The sequence below is a fragment of the Acipenser ruthenus genome, chromosome 8 (genome assembly GCF_902713425.1).
Source record: "Acipenser ruthenus chromosome 8, fAciRut3.2 maternal haplotype, whole genome shotgun sequence".
Classification (NCBI taxonomy): Eukaryota; Metazoa; Chordata; class Actinopteri; order Acipenseriformes; family Acipenseridae; genus Acipenser; species Acipenser ruthenus.
In genome coordinates, this window is record NC_081196.1 from 15226314 (window position 1) to 15249941 (window position 23628).

Sequence of the window (23628 nt, forward strand, 5' to 3'; positions counted from 1 at the left end):
TTCATTCATTCATTGCCGTTTACAGGAATCATAGGTACTTCATTTTTATTGTTTCTTTCATTACGTTCATTCTTATTTCTAATGCAATGCTATGTTTTTATTCTCAGTTTAGGTCGCATTTACACAAGTTTCTCAGAATAAACATAATGCAATTGTTTGAAAATCAAACCAGGTGATTTTTCCTCGTGCAGAATTCATTCTAGCAGTGATTTACTAATGATCTGAGAATGCTGATAATTCATCGGCGTCGATTGGCTTGCTAAATACAACTTCAACTAAAACGCTTGAAGCCTCACAGTGTAAATACCCGCGCCTCTAAACCACAGACATATGGCTTGATTTTTCATTTTTGTTTTTGTTATAGTTGTATTTTGTTATACTATCGATGTTACGGAGAGGGCAGGCTATGCTGCCTTTCTTCTTACTGGCCTGGGTCTTGAAGCTCACACAAGCGCATGCTTTAGCTTATGATGGTCTGCAGGACAAAGCAGCTGCAAATTCTGCAGATCAATGGTGGCAGTCTTTTGATCATATGTTTGCTGAGACTGAATCTGATGCTGCAGACTATGGGCTTTTTTATATCAGCCAGCATTATAGGTATGATGAGGATACACTTGAACAGCCTATATTTTTCAGTCCAAATAGTGTTGATTTCAATTCTGATCTGACCAAGAATGTTGTCCCGTTTGTTGCTGACGAATACCCTATGGCTTCAGAATCTGAATGCGATGTGGAACATGCACTCTTTACAGATTTGAGTAATGACACTGATGTTGACTTCCCAGAAGTCCTTGCATACACTGATTTAGTTACTTCACCTAAAGAGAATGTGTCCAATACTCTTGTGACAGAAATGGGTATAGGTGAACTTGGCAATGAAGAGTCTGACTCTGACAACTATACATCTGGTACCTACTCTGAAACCCTAGGCTATGATTTTGCCTTGTTTTTAGATCTTGAAAAGGAAGGTAATGATTCTTTGCCTCCTGAAGATGTAGTTAATGGTGACCTTCCTGGCATGCATGCTTCTTTTGACCGCTCTGTGCTTACTGATATAAATCAGGAGTTGTATGAAGCTCTTTCTCCAGCTTTCAAGATTACCAGTGCACGCAACTTTCCTAATCTCTCTGGAGGTCACATGTTGCCAAGCAGCATCTATGATGCCTTTATAGGACCCTACGGTGTCTTCAATCTACCTATTAAGAACTCAGGAATCCTTTCACACCATAGCACAGTGGCACCGGCAGATAAATCAACAAGTGAAGGAGGGCCAACCACCCTGGTTTCGGCAACTACATGCGGCATTCGCAGACATGACCATCAAATTGTCTGGTGGAAGGTTGACTGACCTCAAAGTGCGAGGTAAGGGTTCTGCTTCACCTGGTATCTGTTTAATTTTGGAAGAGGCATGTTCATAAAGTCTCATTAACTACTTTCTTCACCCTTCCCCCCTCACCCCAGTCGCCATTATACTTGTTGAAGTAAGCAAGATTGCTCAGAGATGCAGGTACAAGTTGTTGGAGAAAAAAGGAGTTGTCATCTTTACAACTGCCTTCAAAGGTTGCAATGTGAAAGCACGGGTAAGATTTTAGATTCATAACTTAGTCTGGTGATACTATGCCTTAACACATGAACTTGTTGGCCTTTGTACAGTATAAATGAAAGTGAGGAAGTAAATCCCAGTGCACTGCTGTTAAACATTGTAAATATACAACTAATTCAATTTCTTAAATGTTAATCTCTTTTGGGGTAATTGTGTTTTATATTAGAACTAATACTATAGTCTAACTACAGAGCATCTACTTTAAACTCCATTGGTCTTTATTGAAACTATCTGTGCTGTGGTTGAAAGATGCAATCATACAGATGTTGGCTAGAACATTCCCATTCAACTTGACGTTTTACCTTTGCTTGCAGGGTGGGCAATATGTCTTGACCCTGATGTGGAGAAACAACTATGTGCATATGTCCTGTCCAGTTCCCACACCTGATAGACCTATTACAATCTGTGGTAGGAGTAGCATGACCATCACACTCCCAGCAGGACCAATAGAAGCACTTCGTGTAAAAAGTGAGTTGTTTCTGCCTGGCACTAAATGACATCCTACTTTGGAACGTATGGGTGTATTTGCTTTACAATATAGCTTGTTACAACTCCTTACTTGTATTTGAAACTGGTACATGTAGGCTACTTCTTTCAAGCAGTACATGGTCTTGAACATAAGGATTATAGCACCCCTGTCCAAAAGTACAAGTATTGACTTGTGTTGTAATCAATCGTGAGATCTGTGGGTAAGATGAAGTAATTGTTTTTTTTGTTTGTTTTGGGGTTTTTTGTAAATGCTTGGTAGCAATTCTGAGTAATTGAACACAAGATTTATTCCAGTCTGTTTCCTTACACTGTTAATGTGAGTGGGTGTACCCATTGAAAAAGCTGCGCAATAGAGGAAGATCAGGAGATCTCACTAAATTTCTTCCAATTGTAGATAAATTCAACAAATGGGTATCCATTTACGAAGTTGCTGTTAAATGCAAATATCAACTGTTGAGTGATTCAGAGGGAAGGATCACTTTCACTACTTCATACAATGGATGTCACGTGAGGAGATTGGTACGTGTATCCTGCTTTCCACCAGTATAGGAAACATTATGCTCTGTATACATGCTGCATTGTAACCTAAGAAGAATGGACCAATAGTGTCGCCTGTGTGCCCATAGAAAATGATGGTGAAATATAAAATGGGTTTATTTTCATACTTTAAATATTGCAACTAGAATAGCCTTCCTACCCATAGGAACAGGATAATGTGAAGATTTTAAAACTCCAGAACAACGCCAGTGTTTCTGTTTTGTTTTCCCCTCCTCCTAGATGGATCGTTATTTCTATAACATCTACTATCAAATGGCTCCAGGGAAGCTAGGACAGGCACTCATGTCTTGTAGGACAGGAATTAATGTTACAGTCCCAACTGAAGAGTCCTTGCCATCAGTGTTTTGTGCCAAGTCTGGCATGATGATCAAATTGCCTAAGGGAAGTCTTAACACAGTCAAAGTGAGAGGTGAGTAGCATCTATGTTCCTGTGATGGTAATTCTGATAATGTCAACCCTCCCTCCTTACCAACAGTTCCAATACCTTAAGCCTCGAGAGGTCCTTGTCTTGTATAATATGTGTTTTATAAAAACTTCCTGTGCCATGAACTTTCATGTAATTGCTTGTCTTCTACAGATGGTTTTGGCAAGGCAATACCTGTCAGTAGTATTGCCAAGCAATGCAATTATCAAGTCTTTCAAATGAAGACTGGACACATCATCTTGATTGCTTCCTTCCAAAGCTGTCAAATTGCATTTGTGGTAAGAATATTAAGTCATTACCCCCCCCCCCCCCCCCCCCCCCATAAAGAGTAAGTAACTGTTCTGAAAAATATAGCTTTCTACATCCCCATATGTTGCTACAACTGTTTAAATAACACGCCTGTAATCCGTGGCGGTGCTAGGCATAGGCAGACTAAGCAATTGCTTAGGACCCCAAGCAGTTCAAGGGGGGGCCTTAATTCGGGTGGATTTTTTTTATTTTAATCAGAACTTTTGAATTTGTTAGTATTGTAGTCCTTTAGAAATGAGCACTGATTCAGACCAGTTCACATCAACCAGGCAGAAAACAAATATCAATCAGCACTTACATTTGAGACATTGATTTATGTATTTTAAATAAAGCTGAGTTTGTCCCCCCCCTATCAATTCTGATTGGCTATCTGTGGGAAAAGTCCAATCTATTTGTTTCAGAAAGACATGGCTGCCCAGAGACTATCAAGGCACAGCCTAATATCTTAGGGACCGACTAAACTTCTTTGCCCTAATTAAAATTAAATTTAAAAAAAGAAATGGCTTGTGAAGCTGATAGAAAACCTTGTGTTGTGTAATTTATAAAAATAATTGCTGAGTCTACTGTGGTCAAGCGTGTACTTGTTGTTTTAAATAAATAACTTGGTTTACTGTTTAGATGCATTTCAAGGCAACTTTCCCTGACAAATGTTTTGTTAAATGATTTCTTTCGATTTACAGTGGTGTTACTAACCTAGTTTGCCACTTGCCATATTTACTACATATCTTTTAGATATGAACACTACTTTCGTGTGTGTGTTTCCCTTTTCAAGTCGAAGACGACCACCAACACTATGTATGGGATATTCCCTGCCCTTGAAGTAGGTAATACTTAGCTCTCTATATCGGAGCTGCCGAAGGCCCCTTCCTGTGATGACGCACTTGGTCCCGCCTACCGAGGGTATAAAACCGTCACTCACCGGAAGATCTCCCTCTTTTTCCTTCTCAAGACAGTAAGGTAGGAACTCTGTGTCTAGACTATGCGTGTTGATAGGAAGAGCCCTCGAGTCGATTCGGGTCAGTTGTATTTCCCTAGCATTCGTGCTGAAAGCTCGCTTGCCGCTTTCCTGGACTCTTGAAAAGGACCGAGTCTTTTAACTTTCTGTCTTTCAGCGGTCCCCCTTGGTGTGCCGCTCTCTTTTTTACTGTCTGTCGTATGTGAGTGGCTGTCTGTGCAGTCACCCGTAAGTGAGTTGTCTTTTCCTGAGTTACACAAGTATCCTCCTCAGGGCCAGGGAGGATACTTGTGTAACTCTCGGCTGCAGGGGATCAGAGTTTTAAACTATCTCGACGACTGGTTGATCTGTGCCCAGTCTCGAGAGGGAGCTCTACACGGCAATTGTGATGGAGCATCTGGTCAGGCTGGGCTCAACCTTGAACGATGCAAAGAGTCGGCTCGCACCAGTGCAATGCACCACATATTTGGGGCTCCGGCTGGACTCCAATGCAATGCGCGTATACCTGTCAGACGACAGGATAGCAGCTATTCAGGATTGCCTCTCCCTGTTTCGACAGGGATCGCAGGTAACCCTCAGGGTGTGCCAGAAACTACTGGGTCTGATGGCTGCAGCCACAGTAGCGATCCAACTGGGTCTGCTTCACATGGCTCAATGCGTTTCATCTCAACGCCAAACATGACAGACACCACAGGTTGACTGTCTCACACATGCTCAGCAGCCCTATGCTGGTGGAAGGTTCCCTCTCACCTGCGCAGAGGGGTGCAAATGGGAGTAGTATTAAATCACCAAGTGGTGACAACAGACGCCTCCAACCGGGGTTTGGGAGCAGTCTGGGAGGGCAGGGGAGTTCGCGGATCCTGGTTGGACCGCTGGGCACCCCTGCACATGAACATGCTGGAATTGCAGGCGGTGTTCCTTGCTCTCCAGCACTTTCTTCCAGTGCATCGCATAGCTTTCAGGCTATTAGTATGGGCCCAGGCCAACCTGCTGTCCCTGCGGGCGACGCACATTCCCGGGAGTGGCGAACTTGGCAGTGGATCTCCTCTCCAGGAGAGGTCTGCATCCGTCAGAGTGGCGTCTCCACCCTCAGACGGTGGAGCGCATTTGGGAACGGTTCGGCGGAGACAACACATTGCCCCCTATGGTACTCCCTCTATTGCTTAGGCGGTCCACTCAGCGTAGATGCCCTAACTCCGCGTAGATGCTTTTCTCCTATACCATTGCTCCCAGCTTTTCTGGAGAAAGTCCGGTCAGAGAAAGCATCAGTTCTCCTAGTGGCCCCCAGGTGGCCCAGGAGAATATGGTTTGCGACCCTGTGCCAGCTGCTGTACGGCCAGCCTTGGGAGATCACGCTTCGTCTGGCTCTCCTCACTCAGGCACAGGGCTCCCTTTGGCACCCGGATCCAGGCAGGTTCCAGTTGTGGGTCTGGCCCCTGAAAGGGACCGCTGGTTAGCCCTAGGGCTGTCGGACACGGTTGTGAGCACTATGCAGAATGCTAGGGCAGACTCCACTAGGTCGATGTATACCTACAAGTGGAAGTGTTTTCAAGCCTGGTGCCTGGCCAGGAGCCATGACCCCGTTACTTGCCCTATGCCAGTTATATTGCAGTTCCTGCAGGAATTGTTTGACGCTGGAAGGTCCCCATCCACTTTAAAAGTGTATTTGGCAGCTATATCTGCTTGTCATGGCCCCGTAGATTCTATGTCTCCGGGTGCGCATTTTTTGGCTACGCGCTTTCTTAAAGGCACATGGAGATTACATCCTCCTAGGAGGACTGTTCTTTCCGAGTGGAGCCTTAACATTGTACTGGAGGCTCTTACAAAGGCCCCGTTTGAGCCCTTAGACTCCATAGAGCTGAAGTACCTGTCTATGAAGACAGCCTTCCTTTTAGCTATCACCTCTGCTAAGCGGATCAGTGAGCTGCAGGCGCTGTCCGTGCACAGCTCCTGCATGCGTGTGTGGGAGGATGGAAGCAAAGTTTCGCTGCACACCAACCCCGCTTTCCTCCCCAAGGTGATCACAGCTTTTCATATTAACCAATCTGTGGAACTGGAGTCTTTTCATCCGCCTCCATTTACTTCATCGGAGGATGAGAGGCTAAACTTCCTCTGCCCAGTGCGGGCATTGAGGTATTATGTACTTGACGAAAGCTTTGCGTAAATCGGACCAGCTTTTTGTTTGTTATGGTACATGGACTATTGGACAGCCCCTCTCTAAGCAGCGTCTGTCACACTGGATTGCGGACACGGTGTCGACAGCATATAATGGTGCCGGTTTACCCCCACCTGGTAGAGTAGCTGCACATTCAACTAGAGGGTTGGCTACATCTTGGGCCCTTTTTAAGTACGCTTCGATGTCTGATATTTGTACTGCGGCTAGCTGGGCTACGCCACATACTTTCACCAGATTCTACCGCATTAATGTGGTAGATCCTGCTGTGCCGTCTGTGGGCACAAGGGTCCTTGAGGGTGTAAGTTCACACCGCTAACCTCTGGGTTAGACAGTGTTCTGCGTCCCTCATATGCTGCCGTTCCTTCACCCACGCGATGGCTCTGGTATACATTATCCCATACATAATGTTGGTGGTCGTCTTCGACTTGAAAGGGAACCTACCGTAACCCTGGTTCCCTGAAAGAGAAGACGACCACCAACCATGAGGTCGCTTCGATCGCCCTCATGGGTTCGGCGGAAAAAGAGGGAGATCCTCCAGTGAGTGACGGTTTTATACCCTCGATAGGCGGGACCGAGTGCGTCATCACAGGAAGGGGCCTTCGGCAGCTCTGATATAGAGAGCTCAGTATTACCTACCTCAAGGACAGGGAATATCCCATGCATAATATTGGTGGTCGTCTTCTCTTTCAGGGAACCAGGGTTATGGTAGGTAACCTAACGATATATGATATTTAAAAATGTGACTTTTCTAGCAGTGATAATTCAACGATGTCAATTGGCTTGCTAAATACAACTTCAACTAAAACGCTTGAAGCCTCACAGTTTAAATACCCGCGCCTCTAAACCACAGACATATGGCTTGTTTTTTTTTTGTTGTAGTTGTATTTTGTTACACTATCGATGTTACGGAGAGGGCGGGCAATGCTGCCTTTCTTCTTATTGGCCTGGGTCTTGGGGCTCACACAAGCTGGGCCACTTTTTAGGAAGGAATGGCTCTCAGTTTTTTGGTTGCTTTATTCAGCAGTTAATGGAGCCTACTGTAAATACGGCATGCTTTCTGGTAGAAAAACAGGAAAGAAATGCAGAGAAACTTGACAGGCTATTCAAAAGTTGTTTAAACCTGGGGTCCAGCAGTTCCAAAACGAAGAACGTCAAGAGACATCTGAATTTCACAAAACAGCAGTAATATTTAACAATGACTTTGTATCTGTGATGCAAACTAAAACACCTGTTTTACACAGAGTATATTACATAAATGTACTTGCAAATGTGTATCTTGAATTTAAAGAACCAGTCAAGCTAAAAGGCTGAAATGTTTGTTATAAGTTTTCATCTTAAGTGTGCATACCCCAAATGTCCATACATTAGGCTACATAACCTTTTGACGATAACTTTTTTGCTTTGTTAAACAGCTGCAGATGCCGGTGGACATCAAAGAAACAAGTGTACTATTTGAGTAAATCAGTGAGAATAATAATTTAAAAAAAAATCATAAAATAAAAAAAGCTATCAATTTTATACAAACTATCGTGGATTGTGTTTTTTCCGTTTTTATTATAAACCACTTAGTTATTGGGTTTAGTTTCAAACATGCTTTAACACCCCGTATTTTTGTTTGTTTTTATTATTTAAATAAATACTTTGATTGTACCAATGATTAGCGTAAAAGCAATCTAAACAGAAACACAAAATAAATACATATACCGAGAAATAGCGGCAGGTCCGGCGAAATATCTGTGCAACCACCTCTCTGCACTTCTTGATTATAGTTGATCTGTACCACAATTGCATTTTACATGTTATGTTCTAAGTTTAAAAATTTGCGGTCCCTGTCATTTTTTTCCCCCTTTTTTAAAAGAACAATGTTTTTAATAATGCATTTTTAGATGGTGTACTTGTATAACAAATTATTCATTTGCAGTAGTATTTGTAACCAGGCTACTTTGAGAATTTATTTTAACTGCAATTGTATACAGTAAATGTTTTTTCTACGGTATTCCTGAGGCTGCTTAGCCTGTTACGTAAAAATAAAGGACTTATGCATTGTACAATTTTGTGTGTGTGTGTATATATATATATATATATATATATATATAATAATGTGTGTGTGTGTATATATATATATATATAATGTGTGTGTATATATATGTATGTATATATATGTGTGTGTGTGTGTGTATAAATGAAAAGAGAAATTACAGGTATGTTATTTAAACAGTTGTAGCAACAGGTGGAGATGTGTAATGTTGTATTTTCCATGAATATTAAATATTGCTGTATACTTCCAGCAATGTACTTCAGTACAAGCAATAATGAATATGCAAATAACTACATTTCCTTAAAAAACAATTTCTAATACTTGAATAGAATTTTATAGTGGTAGCCAAGTGTTTGGGTGGTTCACTGATGCATAAGCTGAGATGGGCCAAATGGCCTTTGCTCCTTTGCAATTGTCTAATGCATGCTTTAATACTTTGCCACTGTCTCCTCCTTCTCCTCTTGTACATCTAGAATGGAAACTATGCCCTGGCCATTATCTATACAACTTATTCTGGAGACTTTGCATCAGTGCAGATAGAATGCCCTACCAGTGGCGAACCAACAAAACCCCCTCCCTCTACAAAACCCATTCCTCCAACTCCTGTCTGCGGAGCTTCCAGCATGATGGTGGAGCTGCCTGAGGGACCTCTGGAACAAGTTAAGATAATGAGTGAGGATTTATTATTATTATTATTATTATTATTATTATTATTATTATTATTATTATTTTAAACCAAGTGCCTTATGGTAATCTCATGGAAACGTATCTACTTCGTAGATAAATCCAATGGGCTATGGGTAGCTATCAAGGATGTCGCAAAGAACTGCAACTACACACTGATGAAGAAAAGAGGAAGAAACATCTTCATAACCCCCTACAAGGCCTGTCATGTCAGGATACTGGTAATGACTAACCCCAATTCATCTGGAAAATTAGATAAATAAGTAGGGCCCATAATATTGGGTTCCATGTTCTGTGCATATTTAATAAAGAAAGGCATTAAGATTATGGAGGCTTTTTAATGGTCAACTTGTCTTTTGATTTTATTTAAGCATCCAGATCTGCTGTAAAGCCAATGAAAGAATAATCAATGCTGGGTGATTTGACTTCTTATTTATGATTCACAGTTTGGTACAATGCATCAGATTGATTCTGGTGTTGTACCCTGAAATATCGGGCCTAAATTCTGCCTAATTATGCTAGTTCCTGTTTGCATGACTCTATGGTTGGTGTAGGCTACGTGTTCTTCCTCTCCTTGCTCTAGACTAAAAACTATGTCTTGAGTATACGCTACATGAGGATGGGAAGTGCATTCTTTGTGAATATGAGATGCCCAGTAACAGAAACCACTACAGGAAAGTCAACAAAACCTGCTGTAGTCTGCAGAAACACCAGCATGATGGTGGAACTGCCCGAGGGATCTCTGAAGCCAGTGCAGGTCATTGGTGAGTTGGATAGTGATGGAACAAAACCTTTTGAGGGTGAAACCTTTGTTTTTAGATGAAGACAACAGGCCAGTGGCTATCAGTGATGCACTCCTCAAATGTGGGTATCTCGTGGTAGAGAGAGGAGGAAAGATCATCTTTACAGCTGTTTATGCAGCCTGTGATGTAAAGATTGTGGTAAGGCACGGTTTAATTGAACTTAATTATATATAGTGGTATTCATTTCTAAATGTCCCAAACAGTATAATTGTAAGAAGGAGCAGCAGTCAAGTTGTTTCATACCTCAAATAGTACTCTGTGTATTTTAGCTCAGAGCCAGCTGCCCAATGTTTCGATATGTTGTACATAACTTTCTCAAGGGAGCATGTGTTTGAATGAAAACATTGGAGGTATTTATAGGTTTTTGATGGCATGACACCCGCTTGTTGTTTATACCCAAAACCATGATTTATTCTTACATGATGTAATGGTGTTCTATATATTAATCTAGTTTATAAATATATGTATGAACATGAAAGGTCATTTGTGCACTACAATGCTTGATATTGATGAGGTTCTGACCCTCTATAAGGTAATTACATGTAATGAAAGTAGAGTCTCTTTGTTTTGAAGGCAAAGGGTGGTCACACCAAATATGGATTTGATTTAGATTTTTCATCTGTTCACTCACTTTGCATTTAGTTAATTGATAAATATAATCTATTAACATGTCTATTTTTGAAAGCATTCTTACTTTACAGCATTTTTTCACACTGGCCTAAAACTTTTGCACAGTACTGTAGATTATATAATTTCCATTCTATACATATCAGGGTTTATGTAGTTGCATTTTTTATTCTTGTAATAAAGGAATGGGTTAATTTTAAAACAATCAAAATACTGTTATGAAATAATAATAATCTTCTGGCTAGATAACAGTAAACTGCTTTTTTAAAATAAAGCATTTTTTTTTAAACTTCTGTATATACAACTCCAAATTATTCCACACAATAGAACTCACAACAGCTGGTTGTTTTTCCAAATCACTCCTCTCGCAGCATACAAGCAGGCAGCGCCGCAGAAGAGCCCAACAGCGCAAAGCCAAGTGAAACGCCAACTAATCTCTAGGAAATTGAATAATATTTGAGAAAATGGCTTGATTATATATATATATATATATATATATATATATATGTGTATATATATATATATATATGTGTATATATATATGTATATATGTATGTATGTATATGTGTATATATATGTATATATATATATATATATATATATGTGTATATATATATGTATATGTATATATATGTATGTATATATGTATATATATATATATATATATGTATATATGTATATATATATATGTGTGTGTGTGTGTATGTAGTGTGTGTGTGTGTGTGTGTGTGTGTGTGTATATATATATATGTATATATATATATATATATATATATATATATATATATATATATATATATATATATATATATATATATATATATATAAAATATATAATCTTGGGATATGTGCTGATTCCACAATGTAGAAGTGGAATACAGTCCTTCCAGTCTTCAACTAGTTCTGTCCCTTTACTTTTTTTCAGGATGGAAATTACATCTTGACCTTGTTCTACACAACCACTGCTGGTAAACGAGAGTATGTGCACATGAGATGTCCAACAAAGGCCCCTACAACCACTAATACGAAGCCAACAAAGACTACTAGAACCAGTGCTGGGGAATCAACCAGGAGAGCTAGAAGAAGTGCTGGGGATGCAACCAAGACCACGCCCAGTGGCTCTGGGGATGCAACCAAGACCAAACCCAGTGGCTCTGGGGATGCAACCAAGACCACGCCCAGTGGCTCTGGGGATGCAACCAAGACCAAACCCAGTGGCTCTGGGGATGCAACCAAGACCACGCCCGTTGGCTCTGGGGATGCAACCAAGACCAAATCCAGTGGCTCTGGGGATGCAACCAAGACCACGCCCAGTGGCTCTGGGGATGCAACCAAGACCACGCCCAGTGGCTCTGGGGATGCAACCAAGACCAAACCCAGTGGCTCTGGGGTTGCAACCAAGACCACGCCCAGTGGCTCTGGGGATGCAACCAAGACCAAATCCAGTGGCGCTGGGGATGCAACCAAGACCAAACCCAGTGGCTCGGGGGATGCAACCAAGACCACGCCTAGTGAATCTGAGGATGCAACCAAGACCACGCCTAGTGGCGCTGGGGATGCAACCAAGACCAAACCCAGTGGCTCTGGGGATGCAACCAAGACCAAACCCAGTGGCTCGGGGGATGCAACCAAGACCAAACCCAGTGGCTCGGGGGATGCAACCAAGACCAAACCCAGTGGCTCGGGGGATGCAACCAAGACCACGCCTAGTGGCTCGGGGGATGCAACCAAGACCACGCCCAGTGGCTCTGGGGATGCAACCAAGACCAAACTCAGTGGCTCGGGGGATGCAACCAAGACCAAACCCAGTGGCTCGGGGGATGCAACCAAGACCACGCCTAGTGGCTCTGGGGATGCAACCAAGACCAAACCCAGTGGCTCTGGGGATGCAACCAAGACCAAACCCAGTGGCTCTGGGGATGCAACCAAGACCACGCCCTGTGGCTCTGGGGATGCAACCAAGACCATGCCCAGTGCCTCTGGGGATGCAACCAAGACCAAACCCAGTGCCTCTGGGGATGCAACCAAGACCAAACCCAGTGCCTCTGGGGATGCAACCAAGACCAAACCCAGTGCCTCTGGGGATGCAACCAAGACCAAACCCAGTGCCTCTGGGGATGCAACCAAGACCAAACCCAGTGGCTCTGGGGATGCAACCAAGACCACTCCTAGTGGCTCGGGGGATGCAACCAAGACCACGCCCAGTGGCTCGGGGGATGCAACCAAGACGAAACCCAGTGGCTCGGGGGATGTAACCAAGACGACACGCAGTGCTGGGAATGCAACCAAGACGACGCAAAGAGGTTCTGGGGGTGCAACCAAGACGACGCGAAGAGGCTCTGGGGGTGCAACCAAGACGACGCGAAGAGGCTCTGGGGGTGCAACCAAGACGACGCGAAGAGGCTCTGGGGATGCAACCAAGACAACACGCAGTGCTGGGGATGCAACCAAGACGACGCGAAGAGGCTCCGGGAGTGCAACCAAGACGACGCGAAGAGGCTCCGGCGGTGCAACCAGGACGACGCGAAGAGGCTCCAGCGGTGCAACCAGGACGACGCGAAGAGGCTCCGGCGGTGCAACCAGGACGATGCGAAGAGGCTCCGGGGGTGCAACCAGGACGACGCGAAGAGGCTCCGGGGGTGCAACCAGGACGACGCGACGAGGCTCCGGGGGTGCAACCAGGACGACGCGACGAGGCTCCGGCGGTGCAACCAGGACGACGCGACGAGGCTCCGGGGGTGCAACCAGGACGAAGCGACGAGGCTCCGGCGGTGCAACCAGGACGACGCGACGAGGCTCCGGCGGTGCAACCAGGACGACGCGACGAGGCTCCGGCGGTGCAACCAGGACGACGCGACGAGGCTCCGGGGGTGCAACCAGGACGACGCGACGAGGCTCCGGGGGTGCAACCAGGACGACGCGACGAGGCTCCGGGGGTGCAACCAGGACGACGCGACGAGGCTCCGGGGGTGCAACCAGGACGACGCGACGAGGCTCCGGGGGTGCAACCAAGACGACGCAAAGAGGCTCTGGGGATGCAACCAAGACAACATGCAGTGTTGGGGATGCAACCAGGACGACGCGAAGAGGCTCCGGGGGTGCAACCAGGACGACGCGACGAGGCTCCGGGGGTGCAACCAGGACGACGCGACGAGGCTCCGGCGGTGCAACCAGGACGACGCGACGAGGCTCCGGGGGTGCAACCAGGACGAAGCGACGAGGCTCCGGCGGTGCAACCAGGACGACGCGACGAGGCTCCGGCGGTGCAACCAGGACGACGCGACGAGGCTCCGGGGGTGCAACCAAGACGACGCGACGAGGCTCCGGGGGTGCAACCAGGACGACGCGACGAGGCTCCGGTGGTGCAACCAGGACGACGCGACGAGGCTCCGGCGGTGCAACCAGGACGACGCGACGAGGCTCCGGGGGTGCAACCAAGACGACGCAAAGAGGCTCTGGGGATGCAACCAAGACGACGCAAAGAGGCTCTGGGGATGCAACCAAGACAACATGCAGTGTTGGGGATGCAACCAAGACGACGCGAAGAGGCTCCAGGAGTGCAACCAAGACGACGCGAAGAGGCTCCAGGAGTGCAACCAAGACGACGCGAAGAGGCTCCGGGGGTGCAACCAGGACGACGCAACGAGGCTCCGGGGGTGCAACCAAGACGACGCAACGAGGCTCCGGGGGTGCAACCAAGACGACGCGACGAGGCTCCGGGGGTGCAACCAGGACGACGCGACGAGGCTCCGGGGGTGCAACCAGGACGACGCGACGAGGCTCCGGCGGTGCAACCAGGACGTCGCGACGAGGCTCCGGCGGTGCAACCAGGACGACGCGACGAGGCTCCGGCGGTGCAACCAGGACGACGCGACGAGGCTCCGGCGGTGCAACCAGGACGACGCGACGAGGCTCCGGCGGTGCAACCAGGACGACGCGACGAGGCTCCGGCGGTGCAACCAGGACGACGCGACGAGGCTCCGGGGGTGCAACCAGGACGACGCGACGAGGCTCTGGGGGTGCAACCAAGACTACTAGAACCATGACTAGGATGCCAACTGAGAAGACTGAAACCAGTGCTGGGGAGATAACAAAGGCCCCTACATCTGTTGTCTGCAGAGCTTCTAGTATGGTGTTGGAGCTGCCTAAGGAACCTCTAAAACGTGTCCTGTTTCTAGGTGAGCTAAGCTTTTGTTAGATATTGGAGAGGCATAATGTCTGACACCTAGGGGTCCTTCTGGCAACCTTCCCTTTTCTTTATAGATAAATCCAACCAGTGGGTAGCTGTCATTGATGCTCACAAGTACTGCAACTACACCTTGTCTCAGGGAATCGGAAGGAACTTCTTCATAACACCCTACACAGCCTGTGATGTCAGGATACTGGTAATCCTTTTGATCAGATATCCAGCATCTTGTGTGATGCCAATTAAAAGCATGACAACCCATTGGGTATACTATAATAATGTTTTCTTTGTTGTAGAATAAAAACTATGTTTTGAAACTATGGTATCTGACAACTGGTGGAGAAAAAGGGTATGTGCTGATGAAATGTCCCACCAGTGCTGGAGAACCAACAGAGGCCCCTACACCTACAACCACCACTAGGAAGCCAACAGAACCAGTGCCTATTGCAACTACTATCTGCAGAGCCTCTACCATGATGGTGGTGCTCCCTCCGGGACCCCTGGAAGAAGTCTTACTAATAGGTAGGTTGTGTGTGGGTTATTTCTTTGTTCGAATTGAAGGGAGTTTTAAAGTGTGGTACCATCTCTTTGTAGCTCAATCCAATAAGCTGGTTCCTGTCAAAGATGCCCCCAAGTACTGCAACTATAGTCTGGTAGAGAGTGAAGGAAGGAACATCTTCATAACCCCCTACACAACCTGTAATGTTAAAATATTGGTAAGATTCCTTTTCAGAGCAAACTTCAGTTTCTCTATTGGTGATAGAGGCCCCTTGTTTTAGAGTTGTCAGCAGATTAGCTGATGCATCATATTTAGATATGCTTGAATAACTATTTTCTGGTGACTTACTCCTAGCATCTTGTCCAAACTCCTCCCTCCTTCCTCTGCAGAATAAGAATTATGTCCTGACCCTACACTATACCACCACTGAGGGGGTGTTTGGCTATGTGGGCATGAAATGTCCAACCAGCGCAGCCCTACCAACAAGATCTCCACTCCCTCCCTTTGGGGTGTCTGTCATCTGCAGTGATACTTGTATGACAGTGGAGCTTCCTGGGGGGCTTCTGGAAGATATCCAATTAATGGGTGAGTGGGATTGTTACTCAGTAATTTGGATGCTGTAAATGGGAAACATGCTCCTAAATGTGGCATTTGTTGTAGATGAATCCAATAACTTGGTAGCTGTTGCCAGTGCTCCCAAGACTTGTGGCTACAGTTTGGTGAGAGGGAACGACAAGAACTTCTTGACTGCCCCCTACAATGCCTGTAATGTCAAGATACTGGTAAGCTGAGGGCAATTGCAGATGTCATACCCATTTGTATTACAAGTGATCAAAATCCTGTCAATGATCAATTTCTGTTTGTAGAACAACTTCTATATCCTGAGAGTCCTTTACACCACTCTTACTGGGCAGCATGGAGATATACATGCCAAGTGTCCTGTTCCTGGTCTAGTACCACGTGAGGGTAAGTTTTATTCACGGGACAGTTCTTTAAGCCATTCCTAATGCAGGAGTGCTATGCTGTTGCTGCACCATTTTGCATTTACTTGACTACAATATGTGCCTCCTTGTAAATTGAGGATTTACCTACCAGAGATATCACAACCTAAACTACAGGGTCTCCCCTATACAACAAACCTTTTAAGTTTAATGTTTTGCAGGTTGCAAGATACCAAGAAGTCAGCAGGTTGCTTGTGGTCCACCTAATGCTGATCCACAACTCTGTGTGGCCAATGGATGTTGTGTGGATTGCACAACTTCCCAGTGTTACTATCCTTTGGATGGTATGGCTTGGTTTTACTTTGATATAGCACTGCTCATCTAATGAGCAGGACAATGGTCCTTCAACTAAACAGATTTCCTACAAGTTTCACTATTGCATGTTTTTTGTATTTAATATAGTCTTTTCTCTGCTTATACTTTTTCAGCATGCACAGCAGATGGGCATTTTGTATTTGCAGTTTACCGCACCTCAACCAAGCCTGAAATAGATCCTGGTAGTCTAGTAATTGTAGGAAACCAATCCTGTGCCCCTGTAATCTGTACTCCAGACTTTGCTATCTTCAAATTCCCAGTGACTGGCTGTGGGACACATGTCTTTGTAAGTTAATTCTCCTATGGGTATTGCAATTTTGACACTGCTTTTGTTACTGCAAACATAGCATTAGGACTTTGGGGCATTAGTCCATGTTTTATAGCCAGATGTTTAAAGGGTGGTGTGATAATCTGATGGAATACCAGTGATTTTTGGGTTGACCCATTTGATTGCAATACTTTTTTTTTTTTTTTTTTTTATTGGCTACAGTGTTCTCACCTCCACGCTTTTTTGTGCAGATGGTGGCAGAGACTACAATCTATCTTGCTGAAGTTCATGGCATGGTTCGAGGGACTGGGCAGGTGTATGGAGAAATTACCAGAGACAGCTCTTACCGGTAATATCTTTTACAGTGGCTGGGAACAGGCAGCCAGCTAACCCTCTTGCTGAAAAGGAAACTTATTTTGCAGCATACATTGCTGGTTGCACTGAAATGGGGAACTCTGTGCTAACGGTCAACTCAATTGTTTCTTTGTCTTCACTGTCTCCTCTCTGCACTGCAGTCTCCAGGTGGAATGTCGCTATTCTAAAGGAAGTTTGGCCAGCACTGGTTACTTGGTGGTGAACCCACTGCCTCCATCAGCAGCCTTGGCTTTTGGCTCACTTGGGGTTAGGTTAAGGATTGCCACAGGTAATTGAACTAAATTCTTGCTGCTCTTGCATTTTATTTTATAAATGTTGAGAAAAGGTTATGGTATACATGATGTGACAATGGTAATGTCTTTTGGTATAACTTCTCCCATTTAGTCTTGTGGAACTAGGCTTATGTTGAGCATCAGTCCCATGACTGCCAGATGTGGATCTGGCTGTGGAGTCTCTTTTCTTTTAATGGGTTGTGTTGACACTGAAGTACATGCAATACCAGGAGTCCTGGTTATTCTACCACACTTACCTCTCTTACAGACGCCAGCTACACAACTTTCCACCCACTGTCCCATCTGCCCCTGAGCTTCTTGCTTGGAAGCAAGGTGTATTTGGAAGTGCAGCTTATGAACCCTCCTGACCCCAATGTAGTTCTGCTGGTCCACTACTGCATCGCCTATCCCCAGTCCTCTCAAGCTGCCTGGGTGATCCTCTATGAAGGGTGAGTATCCTGCACCATTGATGGTGTTAATCCTGATTTTCTCCATTGTGACAAAGCAACATTTCTAGGGCTTTGTCCAACAGCATCTGCCAGATTATAACCAGTAACCAAATTGCTGACCTTTTTTCTCTTTCCTTCTGAACTCAACCCTTCAGACACTTACTCACTCACCAGCTACACCATAACGTTTTGTATTTGAGATGTTCATGTAGGATTGTAATTTTAGCAACATCTTAAGTGAATGGCCCATTAACCAGAGATTAAAAGATTTCCTAATGGAAATCTTTTTTTGCAAGTTGCTGTAACAAATGCCAGCTTTTTAGGTTGTCGCAGATAATCAAAGTTATAATACGGCTGTCATTAACTTAAATCCTCCCAGTTGGCAAGTGTCTGACTCCTCCATTCTGAAATACCTACCCCACAGTTGTCCAAACATCCTGGATTACAGCAGTGCTGCTGGCCTCCATGTCGAATACGATAACATGCCTGTATCCAAGCACACTCGACGCTTTGAAATACAAGGCTTCCAGTTCCTGGACTACAAGACCAAGCAGCATTTGGATGAGGATGTGAGTATCTTTGTGTGTGTTGTGTTTTTTTTTTTTTTATTGTTTTTTTTTTTTTTGGTCTAATTTTATACTCAAGCTTGCCTCCAAATGCTGAGTCACAAATAGTATATTTTAGACTTGCAGATCTACAGTTGATCTATCTAACTTTTTTTTTTTATAATTTTTTTACTATTTAGATCTATTTTATGTGTTCAACTGAAGTGTGTTCCCCAAAACGCAGTGTTTGTAATGAAGGATGCTTTGATGGGAGAGGTATGTTCCATTTTAGGTCAAGCCTTCATTGTTGCAGCATGAAGTCTTCCATCGTATGCATTTCAGAGACTTTCCCTGAAGTATTTAAATTGTGCTCCCCTGGTTAACTAATTTGGACAATAGTTATACCACTTGATAAAATGCTGTTTTAGTTATTCCAGATGACTCCTTCCACAGATATGCCTGTTCCAGTAGATCTTGGTGTGGGAGGGCGCTGTGCAGGAAAGCCTTGTCCTGGGAATGTAGTCAAGCGAGCTGCTCATGGCGAAGGAACCTTCATTTTGGATGAGAATGTGCCTCATGAACAAACGGGTAAGTGATTTCTGAGATGGTGTGTTAAAGCAGTACTAATCCTTTCATGTATCGTTCCCTTAAAGATGGAGATTATCTTGTTTTTGGCTTGGGCCAAAGATCAAAAGCAACTCCAAATTGACTGGTATCTAGGTCTGGGTAAAGTGCCTGACGCCTCATTTGAGCACCAAAATCTCTTGCCACCAAATCTATCTTTTTCTTCCTCTTGCAGAGAAGCACTGGACGCACTTCCATGGTCTCCTGGGGCTGCTTGGTTTGCTGGTCCCGGTATCTGTTGTAATACTCTTCCTCAAGAAATGGGTTGTCTGGAAATTGTCAGATCCTGGAGAAGCAGTCTAACTTGAATAAACATAACTTGTTTGAAATTCTGTCTTGTGTTATTCACGGGGGGTGGGGGGGGGGGGGGGCATTGACAATCGAGTAGAATTGGAGAAACTTCACTATTCACTTCCTGAGAGGCCATTCATTAATTGTAAACTGCTTTTGTACAGTTCATGTACTTGCTGGAATACCAGAAACTTTGGCTTGCTATGCAATTCAGCAGTGTCATATGGTGAAATCATCTGTATATGGGCACCTTCAACTGGAGTGTGGGGTTTCTCAGGTCTGTTTTGGGTGTTGGTGAATTTGTCAAAAGGAACAATGACCTGACACTTTCTGGCTACTTCATATACCTGAGTCTTTAAGTTAACAAAGTTATTCCAGTAAAAGTTTGTCAAAACAAGATGGTGGCATACACATGTAGTACACTCCACGGTGTGACACCAGATGGTGTAGAAAGGGGCAAAGCTCATCTTGACACTGGTGTGGTGTCAGGTTAATAAACTTGCACTCAATGACAGGAATGTGGAGACGGGCGCTGTGCTGCTAAAGACTGTAAAGAACAGAAGTTGTGGCTGTTGAACTGTACCAGTTTAGCGCCTGCACAGTGGCGCTTGAGTAGTGACCTGAAGCAGACTGTCGGTGTTGCAGGATTGTCTACAACGTGCACCGGTTCACTTACTGGTAGTGGTACTACATTGTTCTGCAGTAGATGAGATTTCAACTACGAACTACTGGTCTGTCTGCCGAGGCCTGCGTTTCCAAAAAATGTAGCCATCAGCGGAATTTGGTGTAGACTAAAGTATCCATGTAGACTGCTCTGCAGCTCCTCCTTTTATAATGAATCTCTTAAATCCTGTTTATTTTGAAATGGTAAAAGCTATGTAGCTCTCTTTAGCCCATTTTCTGTCTTTTGTTTAATGCTTGCATTCTGATACGTATTCAAGTGTTCCATGTCTGGTCCTATTGGCTAGCGCTAATGTGTGTGACTCGGATCAGCTCTGTACGTGCATGCTTCAGCTATAATAGGCAATGCAGGAGTTGTTGCCTTCTAGATAACTGAACCTGATGACGGGTGTCCTGAGCTAAAAATATGTTCATATTGGATTTAATATTTACAAAGTCTTTTCCATATAAATCAATTATGTACTCCTTTAGTCTTGTACATGTATACAAATATTGCAGTAGTTCATAAAAAGTGATTGGAAATGGAAACTGTTTAATGCTAAAGTTTCAAACTAGAACACCCCTAGCAGAAATCCACAACTGCTTTAAATAGTCATTCTGGCAATTGAGAGAACCTTTTCCCAACAACATACAATTGTCAACTGCTTGAAACCTAAGTCCACAGTGATGGGAGTCATTGTTCTCAGAATTGATTAAAACTTGAATTTATTATTTATGCAGATTAAACTGCATCTGTCAAGTCGGGAAAGAAATGGTCGGCACTCGGCTATCCTTTACCCAGATATGTCAGTCGTGGTTTACCGCCCTTGTATTAAGAATTAAATCAATCCTTTATGAAACGACTTGGTGCACTTGCCTGTCGTGTGATTTCTGTCACCAGTTTTCTGATGCAATGCCCATCTTTTCAGTGTTACAATGTACTTGTTTAACAGTTTATTTTTTCTTGCATGGCAAATCAGTCAGTCTTTATTATTGTGCAGTTACACAGTGCTTTCTCCAAAAACAAAGCAAATAATTAAAGCTATGGTAATGTAAAAGATAATCTGATCTTTGGTTGCTTTTGTAAATTCATTTGGAAGTGAACTGTGGCATTAGGGCCTTTATAGAGCACTATTTTGAATATTAAATTTGGATACTGTTATTTCTGGAAACTGGCTCCATACTTTTATCTTACTAAAATGCTTAAGATCAGAACGTTCTAACATTTGATGCAATTACAAGATTAATCATTGGGGTTGTATGCACCACCCCCTATCCATACGTCAATTCTTACAATTTTATTCCAACGCTGACTATCGCTTAACTAATATCTCTGGTGGTCCAAGTGAAGTTTTGCTAGTTTCTAATTTGTCGCTAGTGCCACTGGAAGCACACCCTGTCACTTTTCTCTAGATCTAACCCCAGACAATGCGATGTTGAAGAATAACAGCTGCTCGGTTAGGACTATGGTACTTTAGCCTCACCAAAATGGCCATAAGCAATGCTCAAATGCAACTTCAAAAATCCAAAATCTGCAGATACCAAAATGTTTTGTTTGATTCCTGCAGATCTCAACATCTATTCAAAAATATCTTTGGGTGATATTTTTTTTGGTAGCCCCCCCCCCCCCCCACTTGATAGAAATACCAAAAACTCAAATTTCAGAAAGGGTTAATGACAAGTAGGGGCAGGACTTCAAACCAAAAGTTTTTCACAAAATTTGGAAGACTGGACCTTAAGGTTCTTTACAGCAATACTAACATTTTAGGATCCGCGTCCCCTACAGCGTAAAGGGTTGGGCTGAAGTTCAAATAAAACTCGTCACTTACCCCTCGTCTGGCAACTTGCCAAAAGTGTGTGGGGGGGGGGTGGGTACACACGAGTTCTGTTCAAATTATTTATTTTAGAAGAGGAGCCTCCCTGCACACAACTTATTAGCTTATTTTAAATCACAAAAAACAAAGATTGTACTCATAATAGTATTAAACAAGTGTTGTGCCATATGTTCTATGCACAGGGTGACTTCTGTACACAAGATGTACTGGAATTGATGAATCCTTAACATTAATTTCTCATGCGTGAATTATTTACAGTACACTGGGAGCATTCTTTTGTTTGGTGGTACAGCGAGCCTGGTCTTTAAAAGAAACCGCAGATTTTCTGCAGGTTCCAAAATGAAAAAGTGAATTGTAGATCAGAAGACTGGGTGGGATGAGGCTCTCTTCTCGGCACTTATTGTGTTCACCCACCCATCTGCTTCATCTGAGATCTTTATTCAAGAATAATTAGTGTCTTGAAAATGCCAACATGCTTTTATTTTTAGAGTTCACTCCATACTGAGGAAGCAACAGCTAATTGTTCATGAAACAGTCGCAGACGAAGGAAAACTTTCATCCTTCATTAAATCCGACCAGACTGCCTCTGTCAGGAAGGCCCTTTTGTCATGCAAGTACTGTATCACTTTAATGCTCCCTTTTTTTTTCAGGAATGTTCTGGTTGTAGCTGTTTAAAGCTGCAGTTGCAATCAGGTTCCATTTTGCACTGAAATACAATGCCTTGCATAAGTATTCACCCCCCTTGGACTTTTCCACATTTTGTAGTGTTACAACCTGGAATTAAAATGGATTTAATTGGGATTTTTACCATTTGATTTACACAACATACTTAACACTTTGAAGGTGCAAAATATTTTTTATTGTGACACAAAAGTTGATTAAACACAAAAAAAAGGACATTTGTTGGTTGCATAAGTATTCACCCCCCTGAGTCAATACTTGGTAGAAGCACCTTTGCCAGCAATTACAGCTGTGAGTCTTTTTGGGTAAGTCTCTACCAGCTTTGCACATCTGGATCCTGCAATTTTTGTCCATTCTTCTTGGCAAAATTGCTCAAGCTCTGTCAAGTTGGATGGGGACCGTGTAGCTTTGGCTGTGTGTTTAGGGTCATTGTCCTGCTGGAAGGTGAACCCCCGCCCCAGTCCCAGGTCTCTTGCAGACTGAAACAGGTTTTCTCTAGAATGTCCCTGTATTTGGCTCCATTCGTCTTGCCCTCAATCGTGACCAGTTTCCCAGTCCCTGCCGATGAATCCCCATAACATGATACTGCCACCACATGCTTCACCGTGGGGATGGTGTTCTCAGGGTGATGAGCAGTGTTGGCTTTGCGCCACACATAGCGTTTTGCGCTAAGGCCAAAAAGTTCAATTTTGGTCTCATCAGACCAGGGAACCTTTTTCCACATGTTTGCTGTGTCTCCCACATGCCTTTTGGCAAAATCCAAACGGGATTTGATATGGGTTTTTTCCAGCAATGGCTTTCTTCTCGCCACTCTTCCATAAAGCCCAGCTTTGTGGAGCGTCCGGGTTATAGTTGTCCCATGGATGGTTTCTCCCATCTCAGCTGTGGATCTCTCCAGCTCCTTCAGAGTTACCATTGGCCTCTTGGTTGCTTCTCTGACTAATGCCCTCCTTACCTTGTC

The 23628-nt window shown here is 44.1% G+C and overlaps 2 protein-coding genes across 2 annotated transcripts; both read left to right on the plus strand.

Annotated features, from left to right (window-relative positions):
- Positions 1-385: 385 nt before the first annotated feature.
- On the plus strand, positions 386-14704 carry LOC131737851 (uncharacterized). Its single transcript, XM_059029634.1, has 13 exons — positions 386-968; positions 1231-1362; positions 1462-1580; positions 1918-2071; positions 2487-2611; positions 2870-3059; positions 3228-3352; positions 9026-9224; positions 9333-9457; positions 9820-10000; positions 10056-10177; positions 11592-13439; positions 13481-14704. The coding sequence occupies exons 1-13, from the start codon at positions 386-388 to the stop codon at positions 14702-14704; spliced, it is 5127 nt and encodes a 1708-aa protein (XP_058885617.1).
- Positions 14627-19529, plus strand: LOC131737835 (zona pellucida sperm-binding protein 4-like). The gene is made up of 16 exons (XM_059029604.1): positions 14627-14844; positions 14930-15051; positions 15149-15374; positions 15447-15568; positions 15741-15936; positions 16012-16133; positions 16218-16317; positions 16514-16636; positions 16781-16953; positions 17187-17284; positions 17451-17578; positions 17851-18031; positions 18456-18600; positions 18777-18852; positions 19030-19164; positions 19376-19529. The coding sequence occupies exons 1-16, from the start codon at positions 14709-14711 to the stop codon at positions 19501-19503; spliced, it is 2211 nt and encodes a 736-aa protein (XP_058885587.1). The 5' UTR covers positions 14627-14708; the 3' UTR covers positions 19504-19529.
- Positions 19530-23628: the final 4099 nt, after the last annotated feature.

Bases quoted from the DNA above. Each gene is read 5' to 3' on its own strand.
- LOC131737851 (XM_059029634.1), top strand. From the start codon at position 386: ATGTTACGGAGAGGGCAGGCTATGCTGCCTTTCTTCTTACTGGCCTGG. The intron at 2,612-2,869 runs GTACGTGTATCC...CCCTCCTCCTAG, and splicing joins GATGTCACGTGAGGAGATTG to ATGGATCGTTATTTCTATAA. The intron at 9,225-9,332 runs GTGAGGATTTAT...TCTACTTCGTAG, and splicing joins GGAACAAGTTAAGATAATGA to ATAAATCCAATGGGCTATGG.
- LOC131737835 (XM_059029604.1), top strand. From the start codon at position 14,709: ATGACTAGGATGCCAACTGAGAAGACTGAAACCAGTGCTGGGGAGATA. The intron at 15,937-16,011 runs GTGAGTGGGATT...CATTTGTTGTAG, and splicing joins GGAAGATATCCAATTAATGG to ATGAATCCAATAACTTGGTA. The intron at 16,637-16,780 runs GTATGGCTTGGT...ATACTTTTTCAG, and splicing joins GTGTTACTATCCTTTGGATG to CATGCACAGCAGATGGGCAT.